General features: G+C 34.3%; 3 protein-coding genes across 5 annotated transcripts in view; 1 reads left to right on the top strand and 2 right to left on the bottom strand.

Annotated features, from left to right (window-relative positions):
* Positions 1-173: 173 nt before the first annotated feature.
* LOC106130594 (lysophospholipid acyltransferase 5) lies at positions 174-9,978 on the bottom strand. Its single transcript, XM_013329482.2, has 4 exons — positions 9,826-9,978; positions 7,904-8,615; positions 6,671-6,805; positions 174-3,898 (listed from the first exon to the last, which is right to left on the bottom strand). The coding sequence occupies exons 2-4, from the start codon at positions 8,610-8,612 to the stop codon at positions 3,294-3,296; spliced, it is 1,449 nt and encodes a 482-aa protein (XP_013184936.2). The 5' UTR covers positions 8,613-8,615; positions 9,826-9,978; the 3' UTR covers positions 174-3,293.
* A 1,063-nt stretch (positions 9,979-11,041) lies between these two features.
* Positions 11,042-20,060, top strand: LOC106130614 (ubiquitin carboxyl-terminal hydrolase isozyme L5). Of its 3 annotated transcripts, none has more exons than XM_060953419.1 (7): positions 11,042-11,243; positions 14,058-14,143; positions 14,374-14,437; positions 14,744-14,849; positions 15,550-15,777; positions 16,346-16,503; positions 16,961-20,060. In XM_060953419.1, exons 2-7 carry the CDS (start codon positions 14,071-14,073, stop codon positions 17,301-17,303), a joined length of 972 nt encoding a protein of 323 aa, XP_060809402.1. In that variant the 5' UTR covers positions 11,042-11,243; positions 14,058-14,070; the 3' UTR covers positions 17,304-20,060. The 3 variants fall into 3 exon arrangements, with proteins under 3 accessions (XP_060809402.1, XP_060809404.1, XP_060809405.1); XM_060953421.1 differs by lacking the exon at positions 11,042-11,243 and adding an exon at positions 13,183-13,450; XM_060953422.1 differs by lacking the exon at positions 11,042-11,243 and adding an exon at positions 13,581-13,757.
* Positions 20,061-20,353: 293 nt separating this feature from the next.
* Positions 20,354-24,304, bottom strand: part of LOC106130524 (angiopoietin-related protein 2) — a 102,321-nt gene continuing 98,370 nt past the window's right edge. Inside the window, exons 7-8 of the mRNA XM_060953418.1 lie at positions 24,134-24,258; positions 20,354-23,797 (exon numbers count right to left, since the gene is read on the bottom strand). Coding sequence (XP_060809401.1) covers positions 23,706-23,797; positions 24,134-24,258 — 217 coding nt within the window. The 3' untranslated portion in view covers positions 20,354-23,705. The remainder of the gene's footprint in view (positions 23,798-24,133; positions 24,259-24,304) is intronic.

Genomic DNA, 24,304 nt, shown 5'->3' with positions numbered 1-24,304 from the left:
CACGTCTCACTTTAGGTAGACGACATATTGAACGAAAACGAAATATTTGTATATATTTATTTTAACCTATTATCCCTTATTACACCAATCATTTAAAGTCCAAACTACTCTGCATCAAGAATATACAGGTACGGCCTTTGCCCAGCAGTAGGAAAAAAATTAAGAGCCCAAAATAATTTGTGATTTCTTTATTGTATACACCAAAACCATCCCTCAACTTTTACAAATCTTTCAAGGCAAATATAGCCCCGTCGGTCCAGCCGTTACAACTAAGTATTATCTCATCTAAATAACTTGGAACATTAAGTTACAGACTAGTCATAGGAAAAATGGAAAAATTGAAAATGGTGAATATTGACAGGCGATAGTATTTAAAGATGAAATTATAACTATAGGTAAGAATTCGCGGGTTCCTCACCACAAAGGTGATGACGCAGCCGGGACTAACGCCAGACGGATTCATATAATATTGTGACGAAAAGTTTCAAATATAACATTATTCGGAATTTTTTATTTGTTTACTGGTCTCACGAAATTGCTTTATAAATGAAAATACAATACAGTAAAATAGGAATAAAGATTTCTTTTACCTTAAAGATAAGATACGGGGACAAGTAGTTAATAGATGAAGGAAAAAAAAATGCTAGTCCGAAAATTTATTGATTTGACAAAACCGCGGCGGTTTTTCAAAATCAGCTTCACATTTTTATGTGATACAATATAACCAAATATTTCTCTGTTACAATACAATATGTAAGTATATAAATACACAAAAAAATATACAATTTTTTTTTCAAAAATAATTCACAAACTATATAAATACATATCTGTTTCAATTAAATATATAACCAATTCATAACTATTGATCTTCTTAATGATTTTTAATTTATATTATTTATTACGCATTAGTAAGTATTAAGGAATTGACATTCAGTGCATAAGTTTACCATGATTATTTAAATTTGATTTATTACGATTACTAGAGAAAATACCATGAGAAACAACGTTATTGCAAAATCATAAAATACAGATTTTTGTAAGTTGTCAGCCGCAAAAAATAGACAAAGAATATTTTTCTCTCATCCAGTGACAGTGTTGTTTAATTTAACACATAAATTGCCTTTAATTCATCTAACTTCATGTATTTTTTGTTACAAACCTGATATTATAACCTTTTGTATGGGTAAACATTATGAGAAATAAAGATATAGATAAACCATAAAATGTACGTAAGAATTTAAGTTTACAAATAAAACAGAAAACCTTTTTTTTTTAATTCGAAATAACTTTATTTAGACGACAAATTCATTTGGAATTGAGCAATTAATTAATGAAAAATTCTAAAGTAAATGTCAAACAATGAGCCTAAATTATATTTTGTGCTTTTGATAGTTTGTTCCAGGTCGGTCGGTCGGGTTTATTCACTTCACACTACACTTTCATTTCTTTAACATCGAAGTTAATTCAATTTATTTTAATCAGACAGGGAAGATACATGCCTTTGCAATGTTCGTGAATAGACCCACTGTTCCTTATTACTGGATGTCAATATGTCATGTTGATTTGTAATTTACTTTTATTTAATGAGAAGCAAGCCTTCTTTTAAATCTACCATCAATTGAATATAGTTAAGGATTGTCGACCTGTTACGATTTACGAAGCTGAGTATATATCTGAGTAATCACTTAGCTTTACATAGTGAGGGGCTGAAATGTTATCGATATCAGAGCCAATATCGACTCGGGCCATCGAGGCTTTTGTGGACCAGGTAAATTTTGATCGTTTATAAAACTATCCTAAGTGTTATTATTTGATGCCACTGTACCATTACAATTATTATGTGCCTCAGGTACGTTTATTTTCTTAAAATAATGATAATAATAAAACACATGAAAATATGAAAATTGCAGATTAATTGTTAAAGTGAATTTCACAATAAATGCAAATTATGTGGTATTTTAAATTTTATAAGCTTATTTTTATACTATAAATTCAGAAAATGAGCATTCCTACTTAAACTATAAATGGGACACGTTGGAATGAAAGAAACGTGATGCCAACCCTTATTATTATTAATGGTTGAAGTAACAGGGGATTCGGTTGGTCATTAAAAGCCGCCATGCCTAAAACCGAAGGCGTGCGTTTTGTATTATTGGAGTTTGTATGTAACTGGACACACCCAACACGGAGAGACCGCCATCACAGAATTGTTAATAGTACGTTCAGAACGGACACTAGAACAAATGGTTAGATAGTAATCAGAAAGATAGCTTAATTACCAGGGCCAAAGAGCCATAGACCCAAACTGTCTTACAATTATTACCACAAGTAGGTACATGGTCTTTATGAAGATAACCCCTGCTTCAATATTGACAGATGACACTTTATATGAAATGTCCAAATGAGTTTCCAGGACGTGGTGGCAAATAAATCAATGTCACTAACCGTCTCCGATACGCCCCCAGTTTTGGTATTCAACAACTTTGATAGCCAGTCACAGTTACCTTTAAATACAAAATAAAATAGATTTTGTGACAAAATTTACGTACACTGCAATTTTCATTTTTATTACAAATTGACTTACATCCCAGTCACCTGCTTAGAATAAAAGGTACATCGTAATTAGCATAAAAGCGAAGTTTGAAGCATTGTTCGTAAACCTTATGAAAATAAAAGAAATAAAAATATATCCTACGCAAATCACTTAGCGTTTTTGCCTACTTAACCAACTATATATCACTCTACTCATAAAGAACAATATGCTTAATCTATTACTGTATTATTTTCATAATGACCAATTTTAATTATTATTTATCTTCGTTCTGTCAACACCAGTACTTTCATTATTATGAAGTGTACGCATAGAAAATTAATTTATCAACAAAAAAAGGCTCATAGATTATTTCCTTATATTCTTTTAACTATGAACCAGTCCAATTTGACCGCTACGCTACCCAATTTAATAAGCACATTCTCACAATTTGTTTATACGTTCATTTTGTACGATGTCACAGTCGTTCAAATATAAAAACAGACGCATCATATCAAGAACACCCCTTTTATTGCTGTAGGGTTATTAAACATGCAAGAACATCAAAGAGTAGCAATATTAATACTATAGGGTTTGGGCAATGCTATATATTATTTTAATATTCTAATAGTGTGTGATTGTACACTATCGATATCGATAAACTTACTGACGCAACAACACTTTCAGACTTCCAAAGTCGCATATTGATCATTACGAAGAGGCACAATGAGTATGACATGCCTTCACGACAAAATTGAGCAAATTAATCCGCCGCCTCCTTCTTAAGGTGCAGACGAGTAATCGCCATTTTAATTAGCGGTTTATACGCAAACGCCCAAGGCAAGAACAAAAAAAACCCTGAAAAATAAAGACTAGAATAAACCTTGAGCCATTTCGAATACACTTTCAAATCGAAAGGTACAAGACTCCAGCCCATAAAAACTATTGTGTACATCTTGAGTACTATATACAATAAATATTTGACAACATTATGAGACCACATTCGGTCGTACATTTTCGTTTTCACCATTAACGATTCCAATTCTTTTTCCATGAACATAATGATGAATTCATTGAAGAAAGTGACGTAGTAACCGGACCTGATGCCGTGCCACGCGGCGAGGAAGAGCAACGTGAAGAATTGGCTAAGATTCCTGTTACCGAGGAACTTGAGCCGCTTGTAGATGTACTCGGCGGCGAAATAGTTTGTGTTGCAGTTGAAGCTGTCTATGTAGTGTTGGAACTTGGTCGCGGTTTCGAACCTAAGCAGCTTGATGTTGTTGCAACCGTCCCACTTGGAGGTCTTGAAGCGACTGTCCGCCGCGCCCTCCATGCCGTTGTAGGACAATCCGAATCTGATGCAGGCGGCTGTGAACACAATATTTCTTAATTAACATACAAATTTTTGAATATTGTATGTATGTGTATTTATTATAAATTTTGATAAAGAAATTTCTTTAAGCCTCCACGCTGGTCTGGTAGCGAAAAAAAAATTCAGTCTATCTTCATCTTTAAAAGACTGTTGGCTCTGTCTTCCCCGCAAGGGATATAGACGTGATTATATGTATAAATATATTGCCATTGCAGCCATTGTAGGCAATCTTCTTTATTTGTATTTAATTATTTATTGCACATAAATATTAACATGCACAGCCAGTTGCCAGCCATATACAATACATATGTATGCCATAGCAACAGTTGCCATGACTTGTTTGGTGAGGAAAAATATCAGATTTTTTTAGGTAAATATTTTTTTTTGATTTTCAAAAATTCGTTATTGTCACTTATCCCATGGGACCGCTGGGAGGGACGAAATCGTCTCACTTGTCCCACCATGGGGCAACTCAATGGGACTAGAGGGATGGACCGGTTTTATCTATACCTCCTACTCGCATAGGCGTTGTGAAAATTGGCAAAACTTTTCTATCATGCATATTTTATATTTTACATCGAACGCAAAACTGTATTTAAATACAACCGTTAATCTGTTGAAGTTATTTATGAAAAATAAAATGTTAATGGAATCATTTATTATGTATATTAATTTATAATAATCACATTATTTATTAATAATTATCTTAATTTATTTGAGAAATGATCATATAGTGCATTTCATTTCAAATGAACTATAATTTTGGATATAAGTATAGATAGTGGCATAGTGGAGACTAGTAGCAGTAGACTGAAAATGAATGCAATGCATAAATTTAACGAGGATAAGATAACATAGGTAGTTACAATCACGCCACTGAGCGGTTATCTACGACTATTTGAAGTTAGAACATTGTTGAAATATCTTTAGCTGATTACATAACACAAATATTTAGAGCATCAGTAGTAGAACTGTTAAGGCACCCGATTATTCGAGCAGTATATACCTATATTTTTTTAATGGCTTAATGATAGAATTGAGATTAGTGACAGGTTGCTAGCCCATCGCCTTAAAAAGAATCCCAAGTTTGTAAGCCTATCCGTTAGTCGCCCATTACGACATCCATGGGAAAGAGATGGAATGGTTCTATTCTTTTTGTATTGGTGCCGGGAACCACACAGCGAACATCATGCATTCATTCATACTTTTTTTTTAAATGCGCGAGAAATGAAGCATCACTCAAAAAACGAATGCTGTCTCCCTTTTTATTAAGACGTGAATCGGTACAGCGATAGCTTATAGCGCGTTAAAAACATGCGACAGCGTCCTTTCTCCAAATCTTTTTAAGAGTTAATTTAACTCGTAGTTTAAAAAACGTAAACTTATTTGTTATTCACCACTGTGTGACTCGTTGACGAAATTGAATATTCATCAACAGTTTTGTCACTATCATTGTTTCGTAATTGTAACATCGGCCGATGAATACTTAAGACCTAATTGTAGGTACTCTACAAGACCTATTGACTTTATGCTATATTGTAGTAATTTATTTAAAATTGACAAACCGGTCGATAGATTAATCTATACTATATTATTATAAAGCTGAAGAGTTTGTTTGAACGCGCTAATCTCAAGAACTACTGGTTCGAATTGAAAAGTTCTTTTTGCGTTGAATAGACCATTTATCGAGGAAGGCTCGATAGATCGCTCGCAAAGATCACGCTGCAACTATAAGGAGCAAATGCAGAGAAATAATGGAAAATGTAAAAAAACCGGGGAAAATTATTCATCCTTGAGGGCTTCAATGATGTCCAAAACTAATCCACGCGGACGAAGTCGGCACAGCTAGTGATGTTATATTATGACCTGGATACTCGATGTGATTGTAGTTATATCAATAGATACCCAGAAACCTATATTAGTCCTTTGTGAGTAGTGGCAAATAGTGACAGGTTGCTAGCTCATCGCCTAAAAGAAGAATCTCAAGTTTATCAGCCTATCCCTTAGTCGCCTTTTACGAAATTTTCATGGAAAAGAACGGGAAGTCCTATTCTTAAGTGTCGGGAACCACACGGTAGGTTTTAAATGGACTTCGACTCCGGAGGAATCCTCCTGGGGTTAGTTCCGATTGAGTCTTCACCTCTCCGGAGAAGAGCCCGGGGCCCGTCTATGAACGAGATCTTGCACAGTTTAAAATCAATTTTTTACACGAAATGACCCCCGTCTGACCTCCACAAACTTTTCAGGCAAAACTTTATTAGAATTTGCTGGTTTTCTCACGATAGTATAAAATAAAGAAATATTAATTACTAGCGACCCGCCCCGGCTTCGCACGGGTGCAAAATTTATACATACAAACCTTCCTCTTGAATCACTCTACCTGTTACAAAAAACCGCATCAAAATCCGTTGCGTAATTTTAAAGATTTAAGCATACAGACAAACAGACTAAAATAGCGACTTTGTTTTATACTATGTAGTGATACCTACTTATTCGGTATACTTACGGTAAGTTTACGATTAAACAAAACCATGAAATCCTAACATTCTGGTCAAATCTACTTTATGGAATTTCAACTTAACGGGAGTCCAACTTCCTGATCCTAAAAGGTTTTACTAATGTTACTGTTTCAAAAAAGAGTCATTGTTACAAATTGATGTAAGTACCTACTGATAAAACTAATAACCGGACGAAGCCACACGCTACAACTAGTCAGTCAATAAGACATCTTACCTTCTGCTAGTTAGTCAGTCAATAACACATCTTACCTTCTGTCAAAAGCCAACACGATATGTATTTGTAGAGAGCGAAGTGAGCCCACAACCCGCAATACATATGTTTGTAGAAGAATGAATTTTCTGAGAAATCATCGGACAGCATGTACTTCATGCTGAACACGCTTCCTGAAAAGAAAAGGCGACATTAATTTTATACTTCTAGCTAGCTAGTTTCGGCCAGCGAATTCGTCCGCCTTCTTGACGAAATCTCTATGTTTTTGTAACTCATTATGTTATTCCAATGTCTAAGCTATACCTACCTATTAACTACTGCAAGGTTACATGAAAATCCGTTCAGGCGTGATACAGTAACAAACACATACATATATTTATATCCACATATTAAACATACACATACATACTTACACAAAAACACTTTGTACTTCTTAATTTTTGTTTTGTAAAAATGGTCTTAGTTAAAAAAAATATACATACATATATTTAATCACGTCTATAACCTTTGCGAAGTAGACAGAGCCAACAGTCGAGAGCGAATAGACTGAAAGGCCACGTTCAGCTGTATGCCTGCATGATGGAATTGAGATTCAAATAGTGACAGAAAACGAATCCCAAGTTTATTTACCCTAATAGTCGCCTTTTACGACATCCATGAGATATGGAGTGGTTCCATTCTAAAGCGTCGGAAACCACACGGCACATACATACCTACGTCTCTTTCACATATAAAATCTATGGAGATTTAAGATGGACGATGTCACTGGCATCAGTTAGTAGATGAAAAAAAACTTCGTTGTATGTAACTATGAAAATTATAATTTCCTTGTAGGTAATCTGCTAGTTTTAAAATGTTTAAATGTATATAACCTCTGACTGCAAGTGTTCTTTTGAAGGACAAGAAACTGACTACACATTAGAATGACGTCAAACGGTATCAACTGATATTTTAAAATAGAAAACCAAACATACTGGTTGATTTTATAACTATGTATGGTTTATACGGTATATATGTAAAGACGATCACATATTATATGAACTACCATGAAAATCATATGTATATAAAGGAACAGATCACCTATATTGAGCCACCCTTAAATGTATGTGACTTGTGATAAAAGTTACTAATAGGGGGATTCACAGAAAACAGTCCTCTGTCAAAGTATTATTAAGTACCTACATAATTATATATTACGTGTCTCTATTCTCTCCGAGAAAATAAAGAAATATGGCCAAAAGCCACAAGAGCCTTATTGATTTAAAACTCACCGCCAACTTGGAACGCGACCAAATACAATATCCCTTGTATTAGCCTCTGCATGCCTTGCTGTCCATATTCCTTGGCTTCTGTGTCCAGTGGGTACTTGTCGTCAATGAAATCCTTGTACCGGCGGAACGAGAAGATGGGACCCACCAGGAAGCAAGCCGGGAAATACACAAAACCGAGCAACTCCACAAACGTAGGCTGTTCCACCAAAGCTGTCTTCATGGAGTTACTAGACAACTTTTCACCCTTAGCAAGCAACTGGCCGTCCCACAAATCGAATGATAACGCGATCAATTTCAGTGTCAACACACAATGAGGCATCGTCCACGTGATATCATAGTCCTCAGATTCGGTCACTATGTAACCCACTAAAATATAGCCCAAGTTGAACACGAATGATACGATCGCATTTAATTTGCCCGGCTTCAGGAACATTGTTGTGAGGTATATCACCACTGCTGGTATTAAATTGTGGTACAGCGAAAAGCCAAAATTGTAATATGCCAAGTCGAGTCCAGTCAAAATGAAGTAAAGGTTTCGAAATTGTTTTTCTGATCGTACATATTTGTGATATATTACTGCATAGGGATATCCCAGTATAATAGATATTAGCAGACGTAGTGCTGGCTCAGTTGTGCCTATAGCGGAGGCTATGAAGGGTACGGGGCTGAGCCCTAACCAGCCCAGAAGGCCAAGGCCTGTGCCGAACATGTCCTGTAAAGAATAGAGTTATTAAATTTATCTCATTGAAACTATAGGTATAGACACAAACTGGTAGATTTGCCTGGCTTGATGTTGCCAGAGCGAATTTATAGGGTTAAATTGAGTATTTCTAACAACAGGCCTAGAACTAGGGCATTGGGTGCAACTGAGAACATACCAAATTGTTAAATTAAGTCTGTAGGTATGTGATTTTTCTATACTTCTTAAATAATCTATACTTACTAGTTATAAAGAGCAAACATTTGTATTTTGGTGTGTAAGTTTGGAATGATTTCACATAAAAGCTACTGGACCGATTTTGATGACATTTGGCAGAGACAGACAGAATTCTGTAACTGCATGAAACATTTTCAGATTCACATCCTATTCTTTTTTATTTAGTTCTTTGAAATACCAAACAGGATACACATTTTACCTTTTTCTTAAACAGTAATCATAGTAATTACACCAACCAATGATAATTTTCTAATAAAAACTGTGTTTCCACAGTGTGAGTACTCTCGGGCCGAGCCGGCTCAGATAGCTACACAAAAACATCCAATCTGAGCACACTTGGACGTTCGTAAACAATTGGAATGAAGTTGAACTGTGCTCTACTATTCAAGTTTGCTCGGACTAATTTAATAAAACAAATGTTGACATGAGAAAAAGTGGAGTGAACATAAAAACTGTGGTTTTTATATTCACTCCACTTTTTCCAAACAAGTACAAGCACTCATAGGAGTCTGCTGGGTCTAAGGGAACATGTACTGTGAATATGTGGCTTAAGCAAAAATCTGCAACATACTAAATTATTTTAATTATAATTTCCAAATTATTTTAATTATATGAGTCACTTTGGGTAAAAATCTGACTTCAATCTGAATCTAGGGGAAAATCGCTAGCAAAATGGGTTTTAGTATCATGGAATATTGTTGCAGATTTCGGGGTTGGCAAATATGATACAAATAAATAGGTACCTAGTTAAGAAAATTATATAAGTAAATCGCAATTGCAGAGGTAGTGTAGGTATGTTCATACTATAATAGCTAACTGAATTATTGTATATAAACAATCATTCATTGTTGCATTAATAAAGACATTCGCATGAATCTACATAGTACCTAGGTCATTAAAATCTGCAATTCAGCACTGCGTCCCTAATATCAACAAAAAATGATGATGTCAGACATTCATATTAATTGCAATTACCAAAACTTACCTATATTTATTTGCCGACACAATGTATTTTAAATCAATTTAAGTTACACTTTACAAGAAAAAAATATCACTTGACGTGAATACAGCTGAAAATTCTGAAAGAAAGATGAATGAATTGAAATGTCTGGTGTGGTGTGGTGATGGACGTGACGAATAGTGATGGGCGATTGTAAGAAAAAAAAATGGATTTAAATGGATTCATTCGAAAACTTTTTTAGAAATGATATTTGAATATTTAGATTGTGGAAAATGTTGATTCATAATATTCAAAGATTGAATTGAATGAAACTTTATAGCATGATACTTTTATATGGCTATAAATGATTTTGAAAACTGGAACACCTGAAAGAATGGAAAACCTTTGTAGAGGAAGTAATAGTCATGTGATATTTCAGATGTCACCACATCTTTATGATCCAGCTAAACTATAATTTAATATAGAAAGTACGTGTTTTAAATCTGTTCAGTCCGATGATATTTTTTTGATTAAGTATAAAAATCGAAATTCTGGATTATCTTATGCAGCACCTTATGAAAATCATCTGAAGAGCTTGTTTTCTATATTATTTTAGCAAATATGCTCGCTTTTTCCTTTTGTGTGTTTTTAATTTATTGTAATATTAATTTTTAAGTTTTTTGTACTGCAATAACTAAGAATTATTATTTAACATTTTATTGGTATTACTCACCAATAAAATGTTTCTTAGTTATTGCAGTACAAAAAATTCAATTCGAATCATTAATTTAATTACCTATATCGCAATGATATGGATATTTTAATCGTAAAACAGAATGAGTTAAATGTGATTCATTCGAATACCCAGTTTAAATTCGATTATTTCAATAATAAAACTAGCCCCTCTCTAAAATATGAGCAGGATGACAACTTCAGTGTTACCAACTCCTAAAAACAATCCAACCTCTATGGTTATTCGAAATTTTGGAAAGAAAGACTAACATAATATTATATCTATTACTAACGTCAGTTGCCATCAGCCAAATACAACAAAGAATACGAAGCGCTCATCCAAAAGCAGCGTAGCCTGTGGTGACATCTCCTATGATGCCATTTTATTTATTGACTTATACAATGTTCACGGGTTTTGGATTATGGCACAGGAAAAGAAGCAGCTAGCTCACTTGTACCTGAAAAGTGTCTGTGTCTATTCCCTTAGTCGTTTTTTTTCTAATGTAATATGTATAGTAGTGTATTAAATTCTAAGTAGAGTTGGTAACACTAATAAATCAAAATGGAAATGAAATGAAAAATACCAAATATTAAAAAAGTGACTTGCAATTTCGTAGACACATTGTCTCTGTTTGTCGCGATCTAAACTAAATATTCTGATCTTGTGATTTAGCTATGTGTGCCTAAAAAGTTTCTTCAATCACGACGGCAGAACACTCAAATTTTGCTTCGTAAGTACACCTAATCTTCTTAAAGCATTTAATTATTATACCTGTATCTTTATAATTTTACATAATACTCAATGCATCAATAGTATGTTTATTAACCCTTTAGTTCGCAACAAGAATTGTATTAAAAATTGTTATATTTTTTTAATTATTTGATTTAGTAATGTAATATACTAAGTCTAAAATTTATTTAAAAAATTTAATTATATATATTTTTTTAATAAATGGATGTTTAAAATACGTAACATTACGAAGTGGCCAGCATTTAAGTGTTCAAAAATACCGTTATGTATTTTTAACAATGCGAAAGCTACAGGAAAATAAAAATAAAATTTCTATTGATTTTTTTTTAACATTTATTATTATTATATCTTCAAAAATATAGAATGGTTTAATGGAACTCTTTTAAAACATGTCATGAACCTAAAAATATTATTGATCATGAAAATTCTTAAAACAGTTGCATTTTTTCTCAAATAACATTTAGAACATATAACAGTTGTCATGCCATTCTTACAAAATTTGCATCTGCCTGGAGTTGCTATGAAGTCAGGCATATGACCCACGTGGTCACGGCGAATCGCATCAGAAGGCCTCGGTCCCGTCGGTTTTTGATTTTTTTTACCTACCAGATACTTCTGCCCTGACAAATATTTTAAAACCCCACTTCTTTGCTTTTTTGCTCTGGTTCCTTTATAGGGCACCATCATTTCATCAACACTGTACAAATGTTCTTCTTCTATTTTAAGACAGTTTTGACGTATTACTTCAAAAATCGGCCGAACTTTGAAATAACGATCATCATTTGGTTGGGTATTGTCGACAAAGTGTAAAAATTGACGTATCTGTTCGTAACGTTTTAAACTCAAATTGAAATTGATACTTTTTAGAAATTTTTGAACGGCATATAAATTTGTGTTTTCTATAATTATTTTTATAACATCTTCATTAAAGAAATCGAAATAGTATTCAGATGGCGACTTTGATTCAGAGCCAAATTTAATAAAAGTTATTTCATCCAAAATTGCAGGTTATTTAAATCTGCCGCCTTCCCATTCAAAATTCAAGGGTTTTTTTTTAAATGAATGCTGTCTTTTTTTTTATCAACAAGGTTGGTAAAGGTCTCTTTCTTGAACGAGTGATCTTGGACACACTTGAAGCTTCAGGAGTTGGTAGAACGGACAAGACAGATGATATTGATTGAATGGCAGGCAAATCTTGTGGTAAATTATGTGATGCGAGAACTTCGGAAATAGACGGAGTGGATGGTATCACGTCTTCAGGCAAAAGCGTATCATCATGTGACTCGTCTATAATATTCAGACACTCCAAAGAGGAATCTAGAGAGGGAAGTGCAGAACTATAAACAGTTTCGTCTTTTACTATCTCTTTGTCACCGTCTGATATACTGATATCCAGAGAGATGAGGACCAGAATCTTCTTCACACGCTCCAGGCGCAACTTATGCTAGAACAAAATCAAGCCACCATTCATGCAAACACCCTCCACCACCATGGTTATTTAAAATAAAAAAGCCTAAATATATTGCTCATTATTTCGCAATGTTAGTTATTTTTAACATTCGTAACTTCGCCTCAATCACCGTTAGCTTCGCAATGTTAATTATAGCTAACATTCCACTTTTACATGTTATAGAAAACTCAAAATGACTTTGTTAGTAATATTTTGTACTAATAATTGTAGAATGCAAACATAAAAACATATTTAATGTAAAATATAACGAAAAATCATGCTTTTAATTAAATAAAAATAATATTTCTTACCTTGTGCGCGGGAGCAGTTCGTGGTCGGGATGCTATTTTGTACCTCAATTTCAAAATTTACAACTAAATAACGTTTTATATTTTGCTATGGGTGGGTAGTGATGTCTTTAACTAACTTATCGAAAAAACCGCTGTAGAATCGATATTGTTTTGAAGGTAGAATTTTCGAAATGTGTGTGTTATGTATATCTAACGTTGCGAATTAAAGGGTTAAATCAAATCAATTCTATAAATTATATTTAGTAAATTCGTTTGTCTAGGATGAGTTTATAGGTTATGTCATAGTATTGATTTTTGCTGTTGTTGTTCTCGAAACATTTAGGTAGGTACGCCTAGGTACGCACGCCTACAGCGCCCACGATCACAAAATGGAAGCATTTTAGATATATTCTGAGCATATTCCATAAAATCAAAAGCAGTTAGTAGGTATGTGTCATTCTTGTGAATATTTTTCTATGTTATAAGTAATCAGAAGTCTTAGTGAATAGTAAGTCTCTTTGTCTTGAACCTGTGACAAAAGCTGTATTTTTATCATCTTTATCTTAGCTGCTTACAGTTCAGTGCTGATAAATTGTTTGAGAAATATCTATTTTGAATATAACTATTGTAATAATCAGCTACAAATACATACAGGATTATAATCTTAGAATCATCATCAATCTAGACTCCAGTCTGCCTGCTTCACAGAGGAATGTCCATCCACATGTTTAACATTTTAGTACTGTATTGAAGGGTGGGGTTCTTTGCCTTAAAATACCTATACCTTTTGTTTCTAAACATTTTTATCTTCAAATTTATTGTTTAAAATGAAATATGTATAAAATACTAGCTGTGTTCTGGAGCTTCACTCTTATATTAATTTAAGTATAACTCAGTCAGTTTTGCAAGGGAAATAGATGTCATTATGTGTATATCAACCTACCTCATAACTAGCTAGTACAAAACCAGTGATAACATTCCTTCCACAACAACTATGACTCCACGAAGGCAACTTGTAACTTTGCTTTATGGTATTGGCTTAAATTTCTCACAGGTTCCCCTGCACCATGGACTCCGCTGGGAACTGGTGCCTGATCGAGAGTGATCCAGGTGTCTTCACCCAGCTCATACGGAAATTTGGTAAGTTAATGTTATAATTAAATCCATTGACTACTGAAGTGAAAATAAAACTTTGTACCTCAAACAACTATTATATTTCTTCTGTGTCTTGTATTCTTGTTTTTGAGACACTATTTATTGCTTAATAATGTTAAAAGCGTCTCTACTATGGTAAGTAATGCTGAAAGTATACTTTCAGCAGTAACTTCACTAGTAAACTATTAAATATCTTGATGAATTGTCCGTTTTAGGTGCAAAAGGTGTCCAAGTTGAAGAATTATGGTCAATTGATGATAGCATGTTTGAAAACTTAAGGTAAGTTTGATTCAATTTGTTTTTTTTATAATTAATTTTATTTGTAGTGGATACTGATTGTGTTATCAAGTTTAAATATATTATTTGCCCAGTATTATTATTTTTTTAAACTTTATTTGTGTCTTATAAATACAGAAGGTGAAGGGTTGTTCACAAACTGTATAAGATGTTACTTTATACTAATTTTTACTGTATTATTTGTACAATACAGTTTGGATTGAGTTTAAACATTTAATTGCCTAAATGTACAGGTTTTCCTACCCAATTTATAAATTGAGAGAGTTATGTGTTTTTTTTCTTTATCAGGCCTGTGCATGGTCTCATATTCTTATTCAAATATTTACGTCACGAGGAGCCTTCGGGCACCGTGGTTACAGACAACAGATTGGAGAAAATATACTTCGCTAAACAGGTATGTTGCATTTACATATGTACATACATATATTTTTAAACTAGCTTAATTATGTCTCATTCCTGAATAAAAGCCCACCCTCCCTTGTGCCAGACATACATAATACTTATCACAACTTTATTTCTGACCAAGTAGAAGTTTCTCAAAGACTGAAAGGCCAAGTGACAGGTAGCTAGCCTGCATGCAAACTTAAAGAAGCTAACGCTTTGATAAAATTACTTGTTTAGCTAGCACGTCATATTTTTTAGGATTTCGTACCTAATAGGTGAAAACGGGATCCTATTATTACTAAGCATCCATTGTTTGTTTGTATGTATGTCTGCCACCAGGCTATATCTCATTAACAGAGTTAGCTAGAAAGCTGTTTTTTTTTTAATTATGTAATTCCATGGCCGATATAACAGCAAATACTTATAAATTTTAAAATAAATAAATAGTAACGGGGATTCCTGATCTCGGATTATCTCTGTCTATCGACAGCGCCATCTAATTAATGTATTGATCGCGTTGTAGTTTTACTGATTTACGTTGTTATAAAAACCCAAGAAATTGCATGACATTTGAAATTTCCTTAATAAACAGTTAGAAACGTGAATTATATATGTATTTAAGCAACAATTGTGATGATGGTACCGGAATCCTTCGTGCGCGAGTCCGACTTGCACAAATGATTTGATAAACGAAACGATAATTTTATTAGGTGATAAACAACGCCTGTGCTACCCAAGCTGTGATCAGTTTGCTGCTGAACTGCACCCACCCAGATGTGGACTTGGGGCCCGAGCTCACCAAGCTGAAGGAGTTCAGCATGTCCTTTGACCCCAAGATGCGGGGCCTCACATTGAGCAACTCGCAGACCATAAGGAGCGCACACAATTCTATGTCGCAACAGGTCATTTTTGAAATGGACCCTAAGATGGCTACTAAGGTAATACATACATATGGTCACGTCTTTATCCCTTGCGGGGTAGACAGAGCCAACAGTCTGGAAAAGACTGAATGGCCACGTTCAGCTGTTTGGCTTAATGATAGAATTGAGATTCAAATAGTGACAGGTTGCTAGCCTATCGCCTAAAACAGAATCTCAAATTTATGAGCCCATCCCTTAGTCGCCTCTTACTACAACCATGGGTAAGAAATGGAGTGGTTCTATTCTTTTTTTTATTGGTGCCGGGAACCACACGACACTAAGGTAATTTTGTTCTTTATATGTGTATATGTAGTAGTAATGTAAGCTGACCCCACCCATAGTATCATGGCACGTGCGACTCCAGTTTTGTTGCGCGACAAGCTAGCGTTGTTTCGCTTTTTATTATGACGTGAAAGGGGACAGCGATAGTCTTTCGCGCGAAAAAAACGGTGTCGTGGTGGCTCCGAACTATAGTGATAGAGAGATATTCAAGGCGAGAGGGAGTAGTTATTATTTGAGTTTGCATGCATAACCTTAGACCTATTTCAATCTCTGATCAGAAATTAAAAGATTTTATCACTTTCAGGAGGAAGATGCGTACCATTTCATTGGCTACATGCCCATAGACGGTCGCCTGTACGAATTGGACGGCCTCCGTGAAGGGCCAATAGACCACGGGCCCATTGCCCCAGATCAGGACTGGCTCGATGTGGTCAGACCTATCATCATGAAGCGGATCAGTGTGTAAGTTATTTTGATTTACATACATACATATGGTCACGTCTATATCCCTTGCGGGGTAGACAGAGCCAACAGTCTTGAAAAGACTGAATGGCCATGTTCAGCTATTTGGCTTAATGATAGTATTGAGATTTAAATAGTGACAGGTTGCTAGCCGAAGAGATGGAGTGGTCCTATTCTTTTTTTGTATTGGTGCCGGGAACCACAGGGCATTTTGATTTACTTTGGGTGCTTTTTAGAAAGGCAACTATGGTGCATTAAATTTGGTTAGGAACAAAATGCCGCAGATAAGTTTTTTACATTATTAACGCTATTTGAGGAATCAAACAGATCCTTTGGTGTGTAGGGATACTTTTGTCAAGCCGTACAGCATATTTGTCCTCAACTATAACAATTGAACTTTAAGATTGACATACGTTGATAATGGAAAACAGCATCTCATAAAAAACAATCATTACAGGTACACAGAAGGCGAAATGCATTTCAATCTGATGGCGCTGGTGTCCGACAGAAAGATGATATACGAGCGACAGTTGGAGGAGCTGCTGAACGAGACGCAAATGCTCGGGGGAATGGAGACGGACGAGCTGGAGAACGAAATACCCAGGCTGAGGATGCTGATTGAGCAGGAAGACGTCAAAATGGCCAGGTACCAGCAAGAGATGGCCCGCCGGAGGCACAACTACCTGCCTTTCATCATTGTGCTGCTGAAAATCTTAGCTGAAGAAAAGAAACTGGTGCCGCTGTACGAGAAGGCTAAGGAGCGCGCTTCGAAGAAGGGCACGAAGAAAATGAAAGTATAACAGGAAAGTTGGGGGGGCCTGAGGGTGGAGCACGCGCGCAGCTCGCGCCGTGCCCCTCAGGCTGGCCCCTCCCCCCTTCTGGAATCACACGAACAAAGGCAGTACCCAATTGGACATTTAAACGCTTTCCGTGATCCAAATGAACTTCAACAACAGTTACAGGACATTGATAGGGAATTCAGGGAGACACAGCTCACGATCGACGATGACATCACTCAGGATAGGACCCCGATTAATTTGGACGACCTGGGTCAGGACCACCATGATGAGTTGGACATTTTGGTTGACGATGTTGACCCGGATATACTGTTGGGACGCGACGATATGGATATTCACGACATGATCGAACCGACAATGAAAATGGATTCTAATGATATGAATGATGATTTTAATTGTGAATAAATTAACTTATATATGTGTTTACGTACAATTGTATGTGTAAACTTGATTTGTGATTAAATTTTTCATGGCTAATCTAACAGTGTATTACAATAAATATGTGCGTGTAACTCGGTAGTATTTCTGAACTGTGTATTTACTAACTGTGTAAAAATCGTAACTAACCTGACATTTTACAGTCAATAACGTTATTGATAACGGTACTGTCATTTTGATCTTTATAATGTTGAAGTCTTCAACACGAATTACTAGCGTAATGCTATTTACTATGGGATAGTATTTTGACTGCATTTGGCAAATTTACTGTACACACACACATAGTCCCGTTTATATCCATTGCGGGGTAGACAGAGTGGAACAGTCTCGAAAAGACTGAAAGACCACGTTTAGCCTTATGGTTTTATGATTGAATTGAATTTTCTATAAATTTGATTAAACAGGTATGTGTGGTGAGTGTAAATGAAAATATTAGAAGTGAAGGACTTATCTGGGAAAAAGGCGTGATGTATGTATGTACTGTAAATGAGATTATTTCTTTTATGATATAGCGTTTATTGATGAATCTCGTGTTATTTTGTTCTTCATTATCTCTGCATATTCCTGTAATATTTTTTGCAAAAGCCATGCCTTCTTTTTGTATTCAATAACTAACTCTTGTCTCTAAAGGGCCGTTGTAGAACACTGTAAAATTCATATATTATTGGTTTTTCTCAGCTCGTCCATCAGAAAAAAACCATGTTAGTAGGTATATCGTTATCAAACATCAGCTACTGTGGATTAAAGGATTAGGCTTGGAAGGTAAATAATATCACTGGATTCTGGAGATTGTGAGGTACAAAATGAGTTTCATCAATAAACAATGTCTCCTTTTGCAGTAATGTAGTGCAGTTAAAACAGTTTGTCTGAATGCGGTCTTAAAAAAAATATTATGTCTAGTAGTGACCAAAATGTGTAGAAGTTAAATATGTAGATGATTTCTAAGATCGCCGTCTATTTAATCGTAAAATTAGGAGCATATTCTAACCAATATAATGTCTAATGAGCTATCATAGTCTGTAGTAAGTGTGAAACACTATAAAACTAATTTCGCGATTTTAACTAGTTAGATGATTGTATTACATGTAATTCATAGTACATATTTGTAATAAGTATTCTTATAAAGTAAGTATGTACTCATATTGAAATTGTTTCAAAATTTTGACCCTTCTACTGACCAACAGATTATAAAAAATGCTTTTGCTCGCAATTTCGTCCGCGTATTAAACAATAAAGAAGACACAATATACTGTGTGATTTTAGACTAAATTGATGGTGTATTATTATTTTAAAAGAATAATTGTACTTTTATTGAATTTGTTTACCGTTAGTCATTTACTGTCATCAGTGTCATGACTGTCACTGTGTACATGTAGTCAATGTAATGTAGCCTGCAAATAAACATAACCACCTATCAAGTTTCTCTGTTGGTGACTGTACATTAGACACTCGCATTTTTAGCCCCTAATGGTAAGTTTTTTCTTTGCTATACTTTACCATACTCGTAATATAAATAAAATCAAGATGGCGGCGTATTACGGTGCTAGTCACCAGTAACGGCGCCCCAATATCTTAACTACGGTAAGAATCATGTTTACTTAGTAATCCACGTGCTTATGTATAATTAATATTACTGTATTCTCGATGTAATAGTTATATGTCGTCTGTAACGTAATAGAATAAGAAAATATGTATTATAATTGTGCATTGGCGTAGCTAGGGATGTGCAGAGAGGGGGTCATCGGGCTTCTGGTAAATTAAAATGGATATCTGGTAATATTTTTTAGGCCCACCTCTATATAGATAGACATCTAGCTACGTCATTACGTTGTGGTAACTTCTTACAAAACTGTCATTTTTATATTAACCCTTTTCTGCCTATCATTATAGTTATAACCGAAAATATTCATTCGAAATTATTGAGTTATTTCGGTAAGCTTTACTTCTATTTGTATTATATAACAAAAAGTCGGTTTCTTCATGTCACTCAGTCAAAATTATGGGTCTAGAATAAGACGTAGGTACCTATACCTAGGTACTCCAGATTATGTGATCTTTTGACTTGAAAAACACGTTGTGTTATTGTCCATACAAGACTTGTAATTATGGATTAACTGAAATTATGGACTTGATTGAGAGTAAGTTTTCAAATGGTAAATTGTATAATTAACAGATATTGACTTGATTGAGATAATTTTTTTGTTCTTTTGAAATATTACAAATGTAACTATTGAAATATGATTGTAAACGTGTCTAAATTTCACTTTACTTCATCTGTCGGTCTTCTGTATTTTTTCATGAATAAATACGGTTCTAAACTAATTATTGATTTTGTTTTAGTCTTTTAACATAAAATTCCTATAATGGTTCAATTTCTGCAAATTCATTCATCATTAGTTAGATTTCTGGAGTGGTTTTTTACATATTTTGTATTTATATATCTGCCCGCGTAGCATGGCACGGGTAACACCGTTCCTATCGAGCGCATATCTATCGCTGTTTTGCTTATTATTATTATGACGAGAACGGGACAGCGATAGATTTTGCGCGCGATAACACCGGCGTCGCGCGTTTCATGCTACGGAGGCTGGGTTTGAATATCTAAGGATTGAAGAGTAAATGAAACAATACAATAGTAATTTTTATTTGTACGTTTTATTTTCATAGTACACGAATAAAGTAAATATAATAAATACAATATTATTCATTAAAGATTGACATCAATATGAACTTATTTCAATTTGATAATAGACACCGGAATTAGATATACCTACTAGAACATTAACTCCTGCGGAGTATAATTCGGATTTGATATTTTTAAAACTACACATTCAAAATGGGGAGTATTATACGCATGCAATATTATGTCGTTTTATCTTAGCCCAAAACGGGTAAATGTTCCTATAATCTTAGCCCAAATGGGTATTATTAAAATCGATATAGACCATAGTATGGTACGGCTGCAGTATGAGATAGAAGACTTGTAGTAGGTTGTACAAGAAATTATTAGCCACAATAAGGCTTAGAACAAAAACACAATCGTTGCGGGTGTCATATCATTTTTGTTTTTGTATGTACAGACAAGTAAAGATAAATCTGACCTCACTGACAACTAACGGTTTGTGAGGACAGGTTTATATTTCTCCGAGTGTCCTATACAAAAAACAAATTGTATATAATCCCGCAGAACTTATACGGGAAGCACATAACGGAGTCAATATATAAGTGGAAACCAGGGATATAAAATATGAAACGATGAAAACAATTTAAAAATAAACTCTGGATTATTGTAAATATAAAAAATACGTAGGAATCACATCAGTTTAGGTACGTATCAGGTACAATTCATTATAAATATAAAGTATAATAGTAATATATATGTAGTAAAAAATATTCCTACAGTATAATTACGTAAGTAGTTACCTTAACATCAACTGGAGCCATAGGAGAAGACAATATTCAATTATTTCCTACCATCGGTGAGATTTCACACATTTCTATCATTTTCGTTGACATCCAAAACATTCCATCTAACATTGGATCGATTACTATTAAAATGTATATCGTATTACATAAAACACTAACAAAGTATGGAAGAACTCCAATATAAGGCAAATAAAATGTATAAAATTCCAAATATTATACATTTTATTCATCTGTGGCATTGTTCTAGATGAGTATATTATGTAGTCTTATAGACATATATGTAACTGTCAAATTTCCCTATTAAATATAATCTCAAATACTTAGTTAAAATGACACCGAGCATGCAAGATAATGATCGTTTCAAATCCCAACGATATTCAATAAGAGATAAATATTTACATCTTAATACTTAAACTAAAGTAAACCTAACAAAAATTAACAAATCCATGGTGTAAAGGTTAAAATGAGTAATAAATTAATGAATTTGGTGATTTATGTGGCATGGGCGTAAGTTATTTACAGCGAGAGAACGGGGTTCGTTATAATTTTTTTAATGACCAGTGCGGTTCCCATGAGTTTTACTTAGAAGAGCCATTATAACATAGACACTGGCTATCAATGACGTGTATGCAATTTTTTTTCGTCACTGCTGGTATATTATATTCAATATTGGAACTTTAGCACCTGTACGCTGATTTTTTTTAAATTTCGAAGCAATAGACCAAGCAAATTCATGGCAACCGTACAAAGAAAGGATATTCGGATGCATATAATATGTGTTTTGCACTGTTCGAAATGTCGGCCTACTATGGAGACCGCTATTAATTTTTAATCGAAAATTTCCGAATATGAATCGAACGAATATTTGTATGATTTTGCCTTAATATGCATCCCATATCCCAATCTAGGTCGATGAGGAATATATTTACAAAATAGATTGAGCATTTGATGTGTACTTAGATGAGCTAAAATGTACATTTTTGCGCACTCCGTGGCGTTCATGTATTTGTACTTAATTCCGCTGATATTTGTCAGCGGATTTTGATTCATTAATCTCATAAAATAAAAAGTTGATCCCGATTTCTGTGGTTGAGCTAATTAATTTAAAAGCATCGCTCAGAGCCATGGCGCTAAGAGCTTATAATGTTTTTGAGAATTTTGTCATTCTGATTATGTAATCAAAAAATAAAAAGATATAATTTCATAAGCTCATCTAGTAAAAATAAATGCTGAATCTATCGAAGTAATACGTTTATTGAGCACTTAGCTTATTGTTGTTCATTACATGGATTCACGGCTACCTTTGCGTACTTTTATAATTTGAATGTTGCTTTTCAAAGCGAACGGTCGCGAATTTATGTGTAACGCCTGACATCGCCTTAAAAAAAACTTAATTTGATCCACATTTTATTGTTGTACACTGCCGTTCTTTTTTTCTCGAAATCTGTCAATTTATTGACGATGATAAAAATTGTCATAAATTAGTTTATTTAATGCTAATCTTGATTTTTCGATTACATTAGTTGTTGTATATTTCCGTCACGTTTTACGAGAGATCAGATGTTACACATAAAAAAAAATGTTTAATATCACAGGTATAAAGAACATTCATCCGATACGTAATGGTAGCATTGTTGCTATAATTAGGTCTATTCGCCTACGCCGAATAAATATTATCCGCTTTCACACTATGACGAACACTCGAACTAACAATGTTCAAAGTCACCCGTCATCTTGTACAGTCGCGAGCAAAAAGCTTTTGTATGTTTTTTTTCTTTATATTAATTTACAATGGCGTCATATGCGTATATGAAAAAGGTAATGCTTGGCTAATTGAGTTTGAATTTAAATTTCGAATTTAGGTCGTCTGGTTCATTTGTGGTCCTCTATTGTTTACCATTTAAAGGATCTGCTTTCGAAATTTAAAAAACAGGTGAATCATTTATTTTCATGTTTTTGTTTCGACCATTCTTTCATTCTTAATTTACAAAATGTAAGATGTTTTCACTTTTGCATGAGACTGTACTGAGCAAGGCCTTCGCACAATTTAAATCAACGTTGCCCCGATGAGATAATTATACAATTCAATTTCATTCTATCAGATGTGGCTCGTTAAAATTGCTTAATAAAAATTATTATTTATGTTTTTAAATAAAATATCCACTTAAAATGTTTATTCAATTAAGCTTAAATCCCTGCCCTAAATAAGAAAAGGACAGAAAAAAAGTTGCCTAGCAGTGGAAAAAACAGGAATTTATAAAATGCAATTTTAATTTAAGTGCATGTCAACTTTAAATATATCAAACGTTTGATATGTTTAAAACTAAGACATCAGTGGCGATGTAATTATGCTGAAGAATCCGCTTCGGAGCCACAAGACTCAGCAGTACCTATTGACACCGCAACCAACTCAATTAGACCCATTTCTGATCGAATGACCCCAACAGGCCAGCGTTGCATATATACGAAGGCCTATTAAAATGGCAAGTTTGAGTTGAATCCACGTAATGAGCGAACTGAGCGGAGCGAGCGAGCGATCGCTCACGTGTTGGGCTGAAGACCCTTCGGCTTAATCATCATGGACGCGCGCTTCAGCGTGTAGTCCCATCCTCGCCAGCGGAACCATACAATACCTGCAATTTTAAATTATGTATTAGAAAAGAAAACCATTGGATTAATAAATTATGATACAGAAATCTTCATCCACACACACTAAAATGTTGTAGTCAATGGGTGTGTCAAATAGAACACAGATTGAAAAATGATAATTTTATTGTTTTTATTTACCCCAAAGTTACTATATAGAACATAACACAAGTCTCAATTTACTTTGTGACTAGCTCAATCAGTGTTTTATGTCACGTCAATATTTATTTATATTCAATTGTAATTTCGTGTCCTGTACAAAATTAGAGACATGTTATTTTTTTTAAAATGTTGCTATTGACCCCGAATGTTTCCCCACTCACCCTGCCTTGCCGTGAGATCTTGCGGGTCGTGTAGGTACAAGCCGTTAAGGCCGCGCCCGCACGACTTCCACCACCAACCACCTTTCAACATGGACGCGCAGTTCAGAGACGACCGGTCGTTGTCCCTAGCAATAAAAAACAAAATATAATAATATCATAAGCACAAATTCT

Source organism: Amyelois transitella, chromosome Z (genome assembly GCF_032362555.1).
Source record: "Amyelois transitella isolate CPQ chromosome Z, ilAmyTran1.1, whole genome shotgun sequence".
NCBI lineage: Eukaryota > Metazoa > Arthropoda > Insecta > Lepidoptera > Pyralidae > Amyelois > Amyelois transitella.
Note: the sequence above shows the minus strand (reverse complement) of the source record. Positions and strands in the feature narration are given on the sequence as shown.